The sequence below is a fragment of the Grammomys surdaster genome, unplaced genomic scaffold (assembly GCF_004785775.1).
Source record: "Grammomys surdaster isolate TR1022 unplaced genomic scaffold, NIH_TR_1.0 458, whole genome shotgun sequence".
In the NCBI taxonomy this organism is placed as follows: Eukaryota; Metazoa; Chordata; class Mammalia; order Rodentia; family Muridae; genus Grammomys; species Grammomys surdaster.
In genome coordinates, this window is record NW_021604877.1 from 871097 (window position 1) to 885566 (window position 14470).

General features: G+C 43.7%; 1 protein-coding gene across 1 annotated transcript in view; it reads right to left on the bottom strand.

Annotated features, from left to right (window-relative positions):
• Clpb (ClpB homolog, mitochondrial AAA ATPase chaperonin) overlaps nt 1–14470 on the bottom strand; it is a 124035-nt gene that overhangs the window by 95183 nt on the left and 14382 nt on the right. The window contains exon 3 of the mRNA XM_028781529.1: nt 6361–6447. Within this exon, the coding sequence (XP_028637362.1) occupies nt 6361–6447 (87 nt within the window). The remainder of the gene's footprint in view (nt 1–6360; nt 6448–14470) is intronic.

A 14470-nucleotide genomic window follows, 5' to 3' on the forward strand; every position in this document is an offset into this window, starting at 1 on the left:
TTTGAGTCAGGGTCTCAATGGAGACACTACCTTTTCCAGAATATGATATAAATGAAATTTTACAGTAGGTGGCACTGGTGTTGACTTTAGAGTGAGGCTTTTGAAGACACCCTTTTTGTTGCATGTACTGAGTAGCTCCTGTTCTCCCTCTTTGTATGTGTAGGTGGAGATACTTGTGGCTGTAAACGCAGAAGAGGACTTGGGTGTCAGCTGTCATCCTCTGTCCCACTCTGCTTTATTCCCTTGAGAGAGGGTCTCTCGAGATACCTGAAGGTGGCATTTCAGTTATGTTGGCAGGCTAGCGAGCTCCAGTAATCTGCTTGTCCCCAACCCTTCAACACTGAGTTTTATATGGACATGTACTCATACCCAGCTTTTTTTTTTTTTTTTTTTAATGTGGGTACTTGGGATTAGAACTCAAGTCCTCATGCTTGTACAAGCAAGCACTTTTACTGATAGAACCATTTCCTTAATATCCTTGTTCTCATTTAAATTTTTTTTTTAAAAAGGGTTTAGATTTATTGCTAGAGGTATGGTGATGAACACCTTTAAAGGAAGCAAAGGAAACACCTCCCTGAGTTTGAAGCTGGATGGGTCTATATGGTAAGAACTTATCTCAAAAAGCAGAATTATTTGAATTATGTTACGGGGGGAAGAGACAGGTGCAGATGCCTGTGGAGTCCAGAAGAGGCTGTTCAATCACCTGGAGCTGGTGTTACAGATGTGTGTGAGCTGCCTGATGTTGGTCCTGGGATCTGAATGAACGCAGGTCCTCTGTAAAAGCAGTATGTACTCTTAACCACTAAACTATCTCTCCAGCTCCCCTTGCTTTTGACCCCTAAACTATGGAGTACTGATTGTATGGATGTGCCACAGTTTGTCCATTTGTTACGTGGTAGAAATGAGTGGCTTCCAGGTTTTAGTTGTTCTACAAATAAAGCAGCTATAGGTATTGCATTGAAGGCATACTCTCTAAGACAAATACCTTCCTTCTCTAGGAGTTGATATCTCCGGGCTACATGGCAAACATCTGCTTTCCTTTTGTAAGAAACTGCTCAAGTGCTTTTGGGTGCAGCTGTATCATTAAACAGTCCTATAAGCAATGTGTGGTAAATTCTTTTTGCAACTTTACCAGGACTTAGTACATACTATCATAATTTTATTTTCCACTTCCTAATGACTAAGGTTGTGTCTTTCATGTGCACATTTTCCACCTATCCCTTATTTAAGTGAAACATCCCAAGTCTTTTGCCCACTTTAAACAGAAATTAAGTTGCTTGTCTTTTAATTGATTTGTAAAAGTTCTTCATATATTCTAAGACTACTCCCTTATTAGACATGTTTTCACAACTTGTTTTTTGAGGAATTAGAAACTAAAATAATTTAAATTATGGCTCTCTCCCCATACCACTTCTCTCTGCACATGTACTCTATGAAGGGAATAAAAAACCTTTCAATTTCTAAGTACCCGTGTGGCCTACTGAACCTTAAAAACAATCTGTACTTGGTGTCTGCTAATAGACTATTTTTATTTCCACTGCATGCTCCCAACTACCCCAGGTCTTTAAAGAAAACTAAATCTGGAGAAATGACTGTCCTAAAAACAGCTTTTGACACCCCCCCCACACACACACCCGCCCACCCTGTACTTCCCAAAGCCCTGTTCTGGTTCGCCAGGCTTCTGGAATGGTCAACAGTCGTCACACTTCATCGGTGGCCATTGTCCACTGGGAAAGGTAGGAGGCTCCCAATCCATCCTTCAGTGAAAGAGCAAATAGTGGAGCCTGTGGCTTCTTGGACATCAAAGTTGCACAAACAAGGCCTGGCAGACCCTGCCTCTCCGCCTCCATACCCTGCCACTGCCATCTGAAGGAGTTTCTCCAAGCGGGTCACGACTTTCAGCTTGTCATCCCACACATCAAAGTCTTCACCACACACGAACTGGGTGCATGGGTTCGAATCAAGTCGCTCGACAGCGGATACTCAGACATTGTGTGTAGCTTTAATCCTGTGTTTTCCCAAGTAATTAAGCCTTCTTGCTTATGAACTTGTGACTAAGTAAAGCATCACTGAGAGGTTGTAACATCAAAGTGCTGTCCACCGTCTGTCCATGTTTGGTAAAATTGGATTTCTTTTCCTTCTCAAAGAAAGACTAATTGAATTTCACTGAAAGCTCCATATATTTGGACTAGCTAGTGAAGGCTATTTGAAGCCGAAGTGATCATCCCAGGACTGTGTGACTTAGCCTTTAGTTTGGTTGGGTCAGAATGGGGCACCCAGATTCAAGCTAAACAAGTGCCTTGTGGCAGGAGGCTCATCAAGGGCTCAGAAACCAGTTACTATCCAAGCTGCTACTAGGGCTGAGCAAGGAATGGTAATGGTAGAGTGTTAGTAAGTCTTGACTTTTGAGGACAATGGCCATTTTATTACTCAAGTCCTTGATATCAAACAATCAAACTACCCTGTGTGTATATTCATGCACACACGTATGTGTGCACAAATGTGCCATGTACGAGTGGGCACATGTGTGTGGAAGCTAGAGGCTGCTGTTGGCTGTCTTCAATGCTCTCTACCTTATTTTTTGAAATAGGACCACTCATTGAGCTTGGTAGGGCAGGCCAGGCAAGGCCCTGCGACCTGCCCATTTTTGCCTTACCAGGGCTAGGATTAAAGATGGGGAGGGGAGTGTAACACTGTCCTGCCTAGCTTTTTATGTGGGTCTTCTTATACAGCCAGACTTCACAAGCCAAACTATTGTCCCACTCCCTCAAGTAATGTTTTTTTAGGACAAAGTTTGTGATGCCTTACTCCTTGAGTCTTCATGCTGCCCAGCACATCAGCACATGACACATCAGCATGTGACACATCATGGTTACATTTTGCTAGACATGAAATATAAAAAGAACTTCAGAACAAAGTTTTTCTCTCCAGAAAAACAAGCCTCTGAATTATTATTTGGCTTCACTAGTTACCTAACTTACAGTCAGTACACCACACTCCCATTCACATAAAATTAGAACTCACTTAAGTGTGACTCAAGGACTAATCACGAGATAGAAGAAATTCAGGAGACTGCTACATTATCAATATTTTTACACAAACAACCTACTTTTGGAAAAGAAAACCTCTGGTTCAATACCTACATACAATTATCTTTTCTTTTAAAAATATTGCTTTGATCTCGATCCAGTTTTAAGTCGCATACACACACACACATATTTGACTGAATATATATGTATTTGAGTGAATATATATGTATTTAAGTCACTTGGAACTCTTTTTATAAATAAAGGAGTAAATTAAGCTTCTGTGCATACTTGTAAAATTTACAGTGATATCACTGCATTTCCCATTCAAAACTAATAAAATAAATACATTCAGAAATCTCAACTGGTGAGGAGTTAAGCTCCTTTAAGATCTGAGGCGATTATGTTCTAGATCCCTATGGACTTAACACGTTAAGCTGATGCCTGAGGCTAAACTGTGTTATTGGTCCACAGGCTACAAACATCTAAAGGAAGCAGAAGCCCTCTGCTGTCAGCCTTGAATGAAGGGGCAGGGCCTCTCTACTTTCCATTCATATCTTTCTTCCATATGGCCAGAGATCTATTACTGATGCTATTTAAAGTACCTAACAGAAGTAGGGACCTCAAACTTTTGTAATATTAATAAATAAACCCAACCAGACAAGTGTCCCATTTTGATAATGAAAGGAAGAGGAGGACACAGAGCGGATGCTTAAAAACCAAGTAGTTGTGGCCAGCTGGTTCAAGGGGTAAAGTACTTGCTGGGCAAACATGAGGCCTGGGTATGAATCTCAGCACCCATGTAACAGCTAGGTATGGCACTGTGCCGATAACTCCAGTGCTGGAGGTAAGCAGAGCCAGGCAGAGCCAGGGGCTTGTTAGCTAGTCAGTCAAAGCAGCAAGTTCAGTGAGGGACGACATCTCAAAAAATACAATGAAGAGTGATATAGAAAGATACCACACATTGACTTCTAGTCTCTGTTAAGTACGCAAATCAACAAGCACACCTACATACATGTGACTATTAACCGTGTACACAACCTTCTCACCTATCACAGTTAAAATGCTGGTAATTAGGCTGGGCAAGGTGGCATATACTTAAATCCCAGTACTCAGGAGGCTAAGGCAGGAGGATCAGGAGTTCAGAGTTAGCCTGAGCTACATGAGACCCTATCTCAACCCCTACTTCCAAAGAAGACCTAGGCTCAATTTCCAGCATCAGTTAAAAAACAAAAAACAACAGAAAAGGAGAGTTCAGGGTTATGCCCAATGTGTAATACACATATATTTGTATGAAAAAATCTTTAAAAAGATAAAACATACAACAAAACAAAACCGCCAGGCGGTGGTGGCGCACACCTTTAATCCCAGCACTTGGGAGGCAGAGGCAGGTGGATTTCTGAGTTTGAGGCTAGCCTGGTCTACAGAGTGAGTTCCAGGACAGCCAAGGCTATGCAGAGAAATCCTGTCTTGAAAAACCAAAAAAATAAAAAAATAAAAAATAAATAAAAAATAAATAAATAAAAACAAAACAAAACCAACTAGTAATATATTGTCTGAGGGACCAAAGAAGCCAACACTCTCACAGGCATCACAGATTTGCTAAGACCCCTGGGTAAGGACAGAGCAACCAGTTAAAGCAACACAGCACTGAGCTCAGACAACACTGTCCTCAAAAGCACATCTCCAAGCTTACTGTTCATTGATTAAGAGTGTTCTTAAGAAGAGTGCTATTTCCTATTTAGTCAGCAAATACCACACACAGAAGAAATACACCATTTGCTTCTTCACCACTGGCTCTTCCCCACATGCAAATTGGGGAAGCCAATGGGGAGGTATGTAACAATGAGTATGGTACTCCCCATTTGTAACTGTAGCAGACACGACTCTTTTTTTTTTTTTTTTTTGAGACAAAGTTTTTCTGTATAGCCCCGGCTGTTCTGGAACTCACTCTGTAGAGCAGGCTGGCCTCGAACTCAGAAATCTGCCTGCCTCTGCCTCTCAAGTGCTGGGATTTAAGGCCACCACTTAGTGCACCACCACTGCCCAGCACAGACACGACTCTTACTTGACTCATGAGAAACAGTGAAACTCATTCTGCTTCTAGACCCTTCACTCCTCTGCCTCACACCCTGCACCAAATCACTGACTGACCTATCTCATTCTCTCTCTCTCTCTCCTCTCCTGTCCACTCCTTTCTTCTAGCATTTTTTGGAGACACCTTTTTATTCCCTTTACTTATTTACTTGCACTTCTTTCCATTAAATTGCATTTCTTTACATTAAATTATGAGCTCCCCAAGGTCTGATTCTTCAAAGACTAGCACAAGGTCCAAGAACACATGTTTACTAAATGTATGGGAAAATAATTTCTCTTGAAGAGAAATAGGTACCCATGGAGTCCTGAAATTCAATGAAGGGTCAGAACCACAACTGTATTCTCTCCAAAGCAAAGTATACATAGTGTTTCTTCTTTTTTCCTTTTGCTTTATAATGCTACAGATTGAATTCAGGGCCTCAAGCATGCCAGGAAAGCACTACTGAAGTACATCACCAGCACGTACCTATTACCTTTAAAAGATAAAGGCTTGGAGCTGAAGATTGCAAATAAGGAACAGAGTGACTGGGACCAAGTTCATGATAAAAGTAAAGAGAGACCTATCTCAAGGAGAGCTACAGGTTCAGGTGATCTGAAGCAGACTGCCTCCTTAAAAATCCCAGTTTAGTGGCTTTCCTCCACATTTCAGATTCTTCCAAAGTGGTCAGAACTAGCAGATAAGAGCTTTAAAGATCTGCTTGAGGGGAGAAAATTGGTTCTTCCAATTATCAATTTGAGTAGCTGATACTAAAGGATCCAATACTCCTCTGAAAGCATCCCTTTAAAAGCAGGCATGCCTCACTGGTACAGTGCTGCCTTGCATGCCTGACGCCCTAGGTTCAATTCTCAGTAATGCATGAAAAAGTCTAAAAACATTTTTTTGGCCGGGCAGTGGTGGTGCATGCCTTTAATCCCAGCACTTGGGAGGCAGAGGCAAGCAGACCTCTGAGTTCAAGGGCAGCCTGGTCTACAGAGTGAGTTCTAGGACAGCCAGGGTTACACAGAGAAACCCTGTCTCAAAAAACAAAGACAAAAACAAAACAAACAAACAAAAGAACCAAAACATTATTTTGTTGTTGTAGAATTTCTATCATACAATTACAACTAGAGTGACTATATACTTTGTCCCATCACACTTCTAGAGACCCTGGGATCTGAAACCACATGTGGTTTTCTCTCCACATCCACTATGCAGGCCCAACATCTTGGATGGCTCTGGATAGAAGGAGATTCTTACCTCTCATTGTGGCTGATGGCTGCCACCATCAGTGCTGTCCAGCCAAGTTTGTGCCTTGCGTTGACATCTGCACCTTCTGATAACAGCCTGACAAGAGACAGAAGATATTTTCAGTGTGTGGATTATAATGGACAAGAGTACATTGTACAATGCACTAGAAAAAATACAGGGCATATACAAGTGCAAAGCCAGGCTGGACAACATAGTGAGGACATACTTCAACAGATAAACACAACTATGAAGGCTGGACGAGTCTGGAAACAGAGACTTTTGAGTACTAATCCCCAAATCACAACTACTGGCCACGCTCCTCACCTGAGGCTTCCCTTGCCCTTCTCCTTCCCAGATCCCCACTGTCATCCTCCCAGGCCATCTGAAAAGAACTTTGCCTTCTATATCTTAGTGATACTATGACATTCCTACTTCCCTGGTCCCTTTGCAACCTAAAAGTCTGCCCTCAGGCCATATGATGCAAACCTGGTGGGCATATCCTCTCCCTTAAAAGACCTCTAACAGGCCTAGTCTTGTCTACATAGTTCCTTGTTTACAAAAGGAACATTGCTCAACTGTATTTATTTTATCATGGCTATTTGGAAAATACAAATCCTTCAACCCAAAGAAAGTGGAAAGAACTTTGGAAATGCTAAGTTAGTTCCCACTAGAGCCCATGCAGAACGATTGGGACCTATATTCCAGATGCTGACTATATAGGAGTTCAGTGACTGTCAAGCAAACCAACAATTCCGAGGTTTAAAAAAGCACATCACTATAAATCCTGGGTCCTGGTCCATATAACACAAGGAAGACGACAACAGGCTGAACAAAGCCATGTGTTACTTAGCACCTCGCAGATCAAGGACTACCCTATTGGAAATTCAAGTTCCTGAGTTTATTTACTCTTCATAAACTTAAGGAGCAGATAGTAATCTCTTCTAGTGGATGAGGAAACAGGCTTAACAAGGGAAAGTGACTTGTGAAGGGGTCTCACAGCAGGTTGACAGCGATTCTACAGATGGACTCTCCATCTTATCAGCCTACCTCTAGACAGTACCTCTCTTCATATAACACAAAAGGAACAGATGGAAACTGATGTCAGCCAGCCAATGGCATGGGCTTGTGCTAGATTCTATATGTGGGCAAGAAGACATGGGGTCTGCTCTAAAAGGAGGACTCATGACAGCAGGATATCAAGGACCATGGTGCCAGAAATAGCAGACAAAGTCAAGAATTCAATTCAGCCAGACATGGTGGCTCCATCCTATAATCCTCAGAACCAGGCAGGATGAGAACCATGAGTTCAAGGTCAGCTGGACCACACAATGAATTCTAGGCCAGCCTGGAATATAGCAAGACCTTGTCTAAACATGCATGCATGCATCCCTACAAAACATGGTCCATCTACTCGGCAGATGTCCATATGAGGAAAAGGCAAAGGATTTTCTCCATCTTGTCCTGATCTTTTTTTGTTGTTGTTTTTTCTAGACAGGGTTTCTCTGTGTAGCCCTGGCTGTCCTGGAACTCACTCTGTAGACCAGGCTGGCCTTGAACTCAGAGGTCTGCTTGCCTCTGCCTCCCAAGTGCTGGGATTAAAGGCGTGTGCCACCAATGCCCGGCTTTGTCCTGATCTTCTATCCTATCTAGACTGAAGCTTCTTCCTTCAGAATTACAGAAAGAACCAGAACTTCATCTACTATTCTACTTCAGATTCATCTATTTCAGAGCCAAATACTTCTATGATACCACATAGTTTGTGAAAAGATTTTTCTCTATAGGAAATGTATACCTAGGGTTCTTATCTTTTTTAACTTCCACGGCCATGAAAGGGAGACAACAGGAACAGGGGACCAGAATAATTTATCATACATATTCTTCCCTACCCTCTCCTAGGGATACCCAGCTAGCCACCAAAAACAATGTTCAAAGGACATCCTCTCCATGTTTCCTGGGACCTATGAAACCATTTCCTAGGGAATGGAACTTGTGTGGGTCACAGAGCATGTATATATGTGGTGTGAACAGGGTCAGTATCCTTAGGATAATCTTGTTCTATTGACCTTTATATCAGCAGGACAGGGGGCTCTGTGCATGCCTTGTCTTGGAACACTTGGCAATATAAGACTTTTTGTTTTGAAACAAAGTTTACTATGTTGACAACATCAGCCTTGAACTTATTAAGCAGCCCAAGCTGGCCTTGACTCATGAGCCTCCTGTATTAGCAACCCCCTAGATGCTGGGATTACAGATCTAAGGAGTCCAAAGGATATATTACTGTTTTGAACTTGTGATAATGAACAACTTTGAACTACTTTTATGGGGCTGTCTTTTCTGCAAAGCTTTTTGTGGGTTAGTTTTAAGGAAAAAAACTCTCGTTAGGCCAGCTCAACATAGTAGTGCATACCATTCTTTGGGAGGCAGAGACACTAGAATTGTTGCAAGTTCAAGGCCAGACTGAAATATACAATAAAATCTTGTCTCAATAACAACAGAAGTCAGAAGTCCTGTGTCTAGTCTAGTGCAAAAAGCTCTACACTTACGATCCTAACACCCTAAGCAGTCACATCCCCTCACTGAGCTTCAGTGAGGTCAGTGAGGACTGCACTCTCTGCCACTTCCATACACATACATACATTTCAGGGGTCAGCCACAGGAGGGGGAGAACGGTGGTTTTCTTCAGGGAGACCAGCTCTCAAGCCCAGCTCCTGACTGAGTATCACTCTTTGCAGCCTCTTGGGGCCAGAGTGTAATGGAAGAGAGCAAGGATCCAGGCTCTGTGGCCACTTGCTGTGAAGGAGAGGATGCTAATCCCTCTCATGCACGGTGCTTGTCAGTACTGAGAGACATACATACCTGTGAGGCTCTCTGTAAAGAGTGATGCATCTGGCAAACTGAGGAAGAACCAGAGCTAACCTCACCAGCATCACAACAATCCCAACCACAATTTATCCACTTGTAGTACTGAGTTGGGGATAGGGAGGGCACTGTGTCGCCTCTGCTTTCCCTCAGTGCACAGCACCCCCCCTCCCGCCAAAGTTAAGACTTCACAGACCAATCTCCCCATTTCATTTTGTTGCTTTTTGTTAAGCAAATGCCCAGCAGGCACTAATTTCAAAGTCTAGAGCCAGCTGTTGTGGGGTGGGGCGGTGACTGCCTGCTGAGAGTGGTTGAAAGGGCCTCTGAGGCCAGAGAAAGCCACCCTTGCTCCCCGTGGTGATTTTCACCAGTGGACAAAATGCGGCAAGTGAATTAATCTCTTTTAAAAAGAGCAATGCTTGTGACAGAGCACGGTGTCTCCGAAAAGGTTAGGATTCCATCATCCCTGAGATGATGAGTAGAATGCTTAATGCAGGCTGCCAGCCAGGGCCAAGCAGCCTGTGCTGCGCTGGGGAGAGCGGGTGGGCACAGCAGGCTTTCCTGGGCTCAGACTTGTGGCCAGCTCTCCCTAATGAACTAACTCTCCTGCTTGGCAGGCCACTGGTGGGTGATACTAACTGGAGATGGCTCAGAGTAGCAGACAGGAGAACACAGCAGACAGCTAGAATTGAATCCCAGTTCTTGCACAGCTCCCAGGGTATACAAGGCAGAAAGATCTCAGTCCAAACACATTGGCTGCCAGTCACTTACTGAGGGATGGCCCATGGATAAATGTATGACTTGGATTTTCTCTGTTCCCTCCCACAACAGCTCCTGCTCTCTGTGTTAGTGAAAGGACAGGATCTCGGTATGGTGGTGCATGCAGGCTGGGGCAGAAGGATCACCATGAATCAAGGTCAATCAGAACTATGTAACAGAACCTTGTCTCCCAGAAGATAGGGGTGTCAAGAGATAATAAGTCAAATAAGTCAAGACGGCTAAGACACTTGGTATATATTAAAGCACTGTGAAAATGGCAGTGCTTATGCCATTAGCATCACTGGCCATTTTATACTAGTGATTGGAGTAGAAGACAGGGGAAAATGGCTCAGTGGGTAAGGGTCCCTTGCCACCACACCTGAGGTCCTGAGTAAATCAGGATGGCATAAAAAAAGTAACAATTACCCAAATGTATTTGTGGATAGAAAATAAATTACCACTGGGCAGTGGTGGCTCATGCTTGACAGGCAAAGGCAGGCAGATCTCTGAGCTCAAGGCAGGTCTCAGAGCCAGTTCTAGGATAGCCAAGACTACACAGAGAAACTCTGTCTTGAAAAGCAATCAAATAAACAAACAAAAAGAAAATAAACTGCCTAAAATCCCCAGATGAGGGAGGACAGTCAGTAGCAGAGCCTACAAGCAAAGAAGGAAAAAAAAAAGTCTCCTCTAAGTAACCAGGGATGTTGAGAGGCCAGCAAGCCAAAGGCCAAGAGTGGTGAGAGGGGGAGGGCAGAGGCCACTCGGCTCTCAGCCCTTCCTTGCAGTTTTCACAACAGTCATCACAGCAGTGCTCATTTTTTTCTGAACCATTTTCAAGTTTCATCCTCTAAGGTTTCCCTAAAATGGCCGATTTCCTTCCCAGTCCCTAGTGCTAATCTGTATTAAAACAGTTAACATTTGGCTGTTTTGTCTAACTTCCTCAGTCACCAGTATCTTCCAGAAATGACCTGTTCTCATCTGCCCCACCTCCTACCCAGTTCCTGTCCTGGCAATTGGCACATGGGAGTTCTCAGGATGGAGTCTCTATAACACTTGCAAACACCAATCTGCCACCAATACTTCTCTGTCTTGTGGCAAACCTGTGGCAACAGTCTTTTTCAAAGTACTTAAGCTTCTATGTATAAATATGTTCAAGGCATCTCAGACTCAGGAGTGGGGACATGGCCTGGAGGGCTGATAGTCATGTGTTCTAATCATAGCTGTCAGGTACTTGATGTATTGCTTAGGATAAATCTACCTCTGTGGGCCTTATTTTTCTCTGCAGTCCCTATTACTTCTAAAACGTTATCGTGTTAAATATGTGTAGCATCTGGAGCTGGAGAGAGGGCTCAGCTGTTAAGAGCATGAGCTATCCTTGCAGAGGATCTGGGTTTGGTTCCCAAACCCAGAACCTATGTAGTGACTCCCAACCACCTGTTAACTCCAGTTCTAGGGGATTCAATGTCTTCTGACTTCCAGAAGAAATATACACACACACATAAATACACACACAGACACACACACACACACATATACACATATACACAGTGCACATATATACACACAGGCAAAACAATTACATAATCAAGATAAACAAACCTAAATTATGAAAAATGTGCATACAGCATCAAAATGAAAACTGAGAAATTCCTAGCAGACCTGACACAGTTAGACATCCAAAAAGACAGTTCCTTAGGACGGAGTGCTTGCAGAAAGGAAGAAGTCCTAGGCAGGCAGATCCACATTTAAGTCATTCAGACTAACTAGCTCTTCTCAGGGAGAGAAAGAAGATACCACTTCACTTTTCTTCCTTTTTCTTTATGATCAATCAATACAAAGCGGTCAGTGAACTTCAATCATGCATTGTTCCAACTGATTTCCGGAGCCTTTGCAGGAACTGGCCCTCAGCTGCAGCTAGGGAGGGGCTGAAGAGTGGGGAGCCCTGTCCCACCTGCATCAGAGGCCTGGAAGCACTGAGCCATGCAGACCCAATCATGATCACTATCTGGGCAACAGGACCCTGGTTGGAGCTGCCCAGAAGGCCCTGTTTACAGTAATAACAGCACCAGGCCCTCTGTCTGAGCAGAGACCAGGCGCCTAGGGCTAGAATCCCCAGGCAGCCTCCATCTGTGCCTTATCTCCCAGCCTGCCAGGGACAGGGGGGTAGGGGGCAGACAGCAAAGGCTGTTTGTTCTTGACCCCAGTCAGCCTGGGCCTACAGATTTCAAGGGCCTACATTATTTCTGACTGCACAGGCACAGGGCCCCTTTGGCCTCTTTTGCACTGCCTATTTAAATTGAGCACCAGCCTCTGAGGCTCAGCTCAGACGCCCTCCTCAAGGAAGCCCTCCAGGTGCCTTTGTTTTCACTCTTTAACCTGGCAGCCTCAGGAAAGCACGTGAACAATGGGAGACCAGAGACTGGCATATACATAGCACCCACAACTCAGATAAGTAAATCTGCACACTTCATCCTGAGCCTTTCCTACTAGAGTTAGTTTCAGTGTTTGGAAGGTAATGACTGCCCTGAGAATCAACAGTCCAATCTTTAAACACATGGATGGATGAGCAGCTTCATCAAACCTCTCTGGGAAGAACTGAACCAGTTAGGAGACTGTCTCTGCCTCTGCCCACTGTGTGCCCAGGGACTGGTCTAACTAACCTCTCAGAACCTCCTCCACCTCATCTCATCGGCCTGCCAGAACCTCCTAACAAGAGTGGTCACCTCAGGAGGTGTACCTGTGCAGGATGTTCTGCAGTGGTAGCTGCTACTACGATATCTGTTCAAATGTTCAAAGGCAAATGGTGAAGGACTTGATCTGCAACCTAAATGACACTCGCTGGTCTAACTAAAGCCCAATGCTGGGTAGCCATTCTTTGTCCTATTCTTTACAGACACCTGTTATATATTAATGTGCAGATTGCTATTTTTAAATAATTAAACTTAGAAACCAGTTACAAAAATAGCACCAAAAACACTTCACAGGTCCTTGACATGTACCTACTTTAAACTTTGATTGATTTGGTTCCTATTTCTAACACATTTTACTTGTCCATGTGAGAACTAATTTCAGACATTATGCCCCTTATCTCCAAATACTTTGGCATGTATTTCCTAGTACAAGAACAGACTTCTACAGAACCACCAGCCATAATGGCTAAAGCTTCAATGTGGCAAAGATTCAACCAAGTGCAGATCAAAAATAGAAGGGAAGTTCAGAAACTAAAAATCCCCTGCATCTATACTGAACATATACAGACATTTTTGTTGTCATTATTTCTAAAAAACAAAACAGAGTATACCAGCCCAGAGATGATTTAAGTATATAAGATATATGTAAGCTTTATGGAAATACTACGACATAATATATAAAAGGCTTGCACATCTGTAGATCAGGGACCCATGGGGATCCTGGAACCCACTAATACCACAGGATGAGCATTTTCTCATATTCTGCCTATGTTCAAATGTCTCCAGTTATCCTAACAGTTTTCACAGCACTCGAGCACTGTGATCCAGATGTAAGACAGAATCAATATAATGATCAAACACTGTGCCTCTTCACTTCATCTAGAATATCAACTTTTCTGTGACCTTCATGCTACTGGCATGCTTTGTCTTTAAGGCCAATTTCTGTGTCTCCCTTTCAGCTTTGAGGTACCACTTCCTCCTCCCATCATCACTGTGAGAGCTCTTCCTGAGGACTGACGATTACAGGACTGAGTAGTACTGATCCAGACCTTCAAGGCAGCTGCTGGACAAACACATACTTGGCAAGTTAAGAACCCTGAGGCCAATGCCATGAGAGTGATGTCAGGACAACAAGGCAACAGGAATGACTTTATGGATGCAGAGGTTTTCTGTTAGAAGGGATAGGCAGAAGCATGGATTCCTCTAATAATCTCCTGGGATTCCCTAAAGCATACACCTCTGCACCCCCAGGGAGCTGTGCCTGGCTGAGACTGGATGAAACATGAACACACAAGTAAAGGTGAGGAACAACCCAGGACACTGCCATGTGGGCACCTAGGCCAAGGGCTACAGCCGGTCAGCAGCTGCCTTAGTGGACCAGGCAGCTGAGGTGTGGGAAAAGGCTATGGGCGCCACCTACTGGCCCTAAGCAGGACTCTAGGCTGCAGCAGAGGGCAGCTGGGTGCTTGCCAGGAAGCTTGTCACAATTAGCAGGAAGAAGCAGTAGTGGATCCAACTCTTCACTGACAACCACACAACTACTATCAAGTCACATGTAGATCCACATGAGATTTTCAGTGAGGAATACACTAGATAAAGCTAACCAAAATACCTGCCCCCACCCACAGGGGACAAAATACAAAACAGTTCTCAAAAGCCATCCATCCTCTGTACTGGGGACTAAGGGATGCAATGGACCAGTCACAGACCTTGTCCACACAGAGAGCACTTAGTTTGGGTTTGAACATGGCTTATCTTTTTTTCCTTCTTCTTCTTCTTCTTCTTCTTCTTCTTCTTCTTCTTCTTCTTCT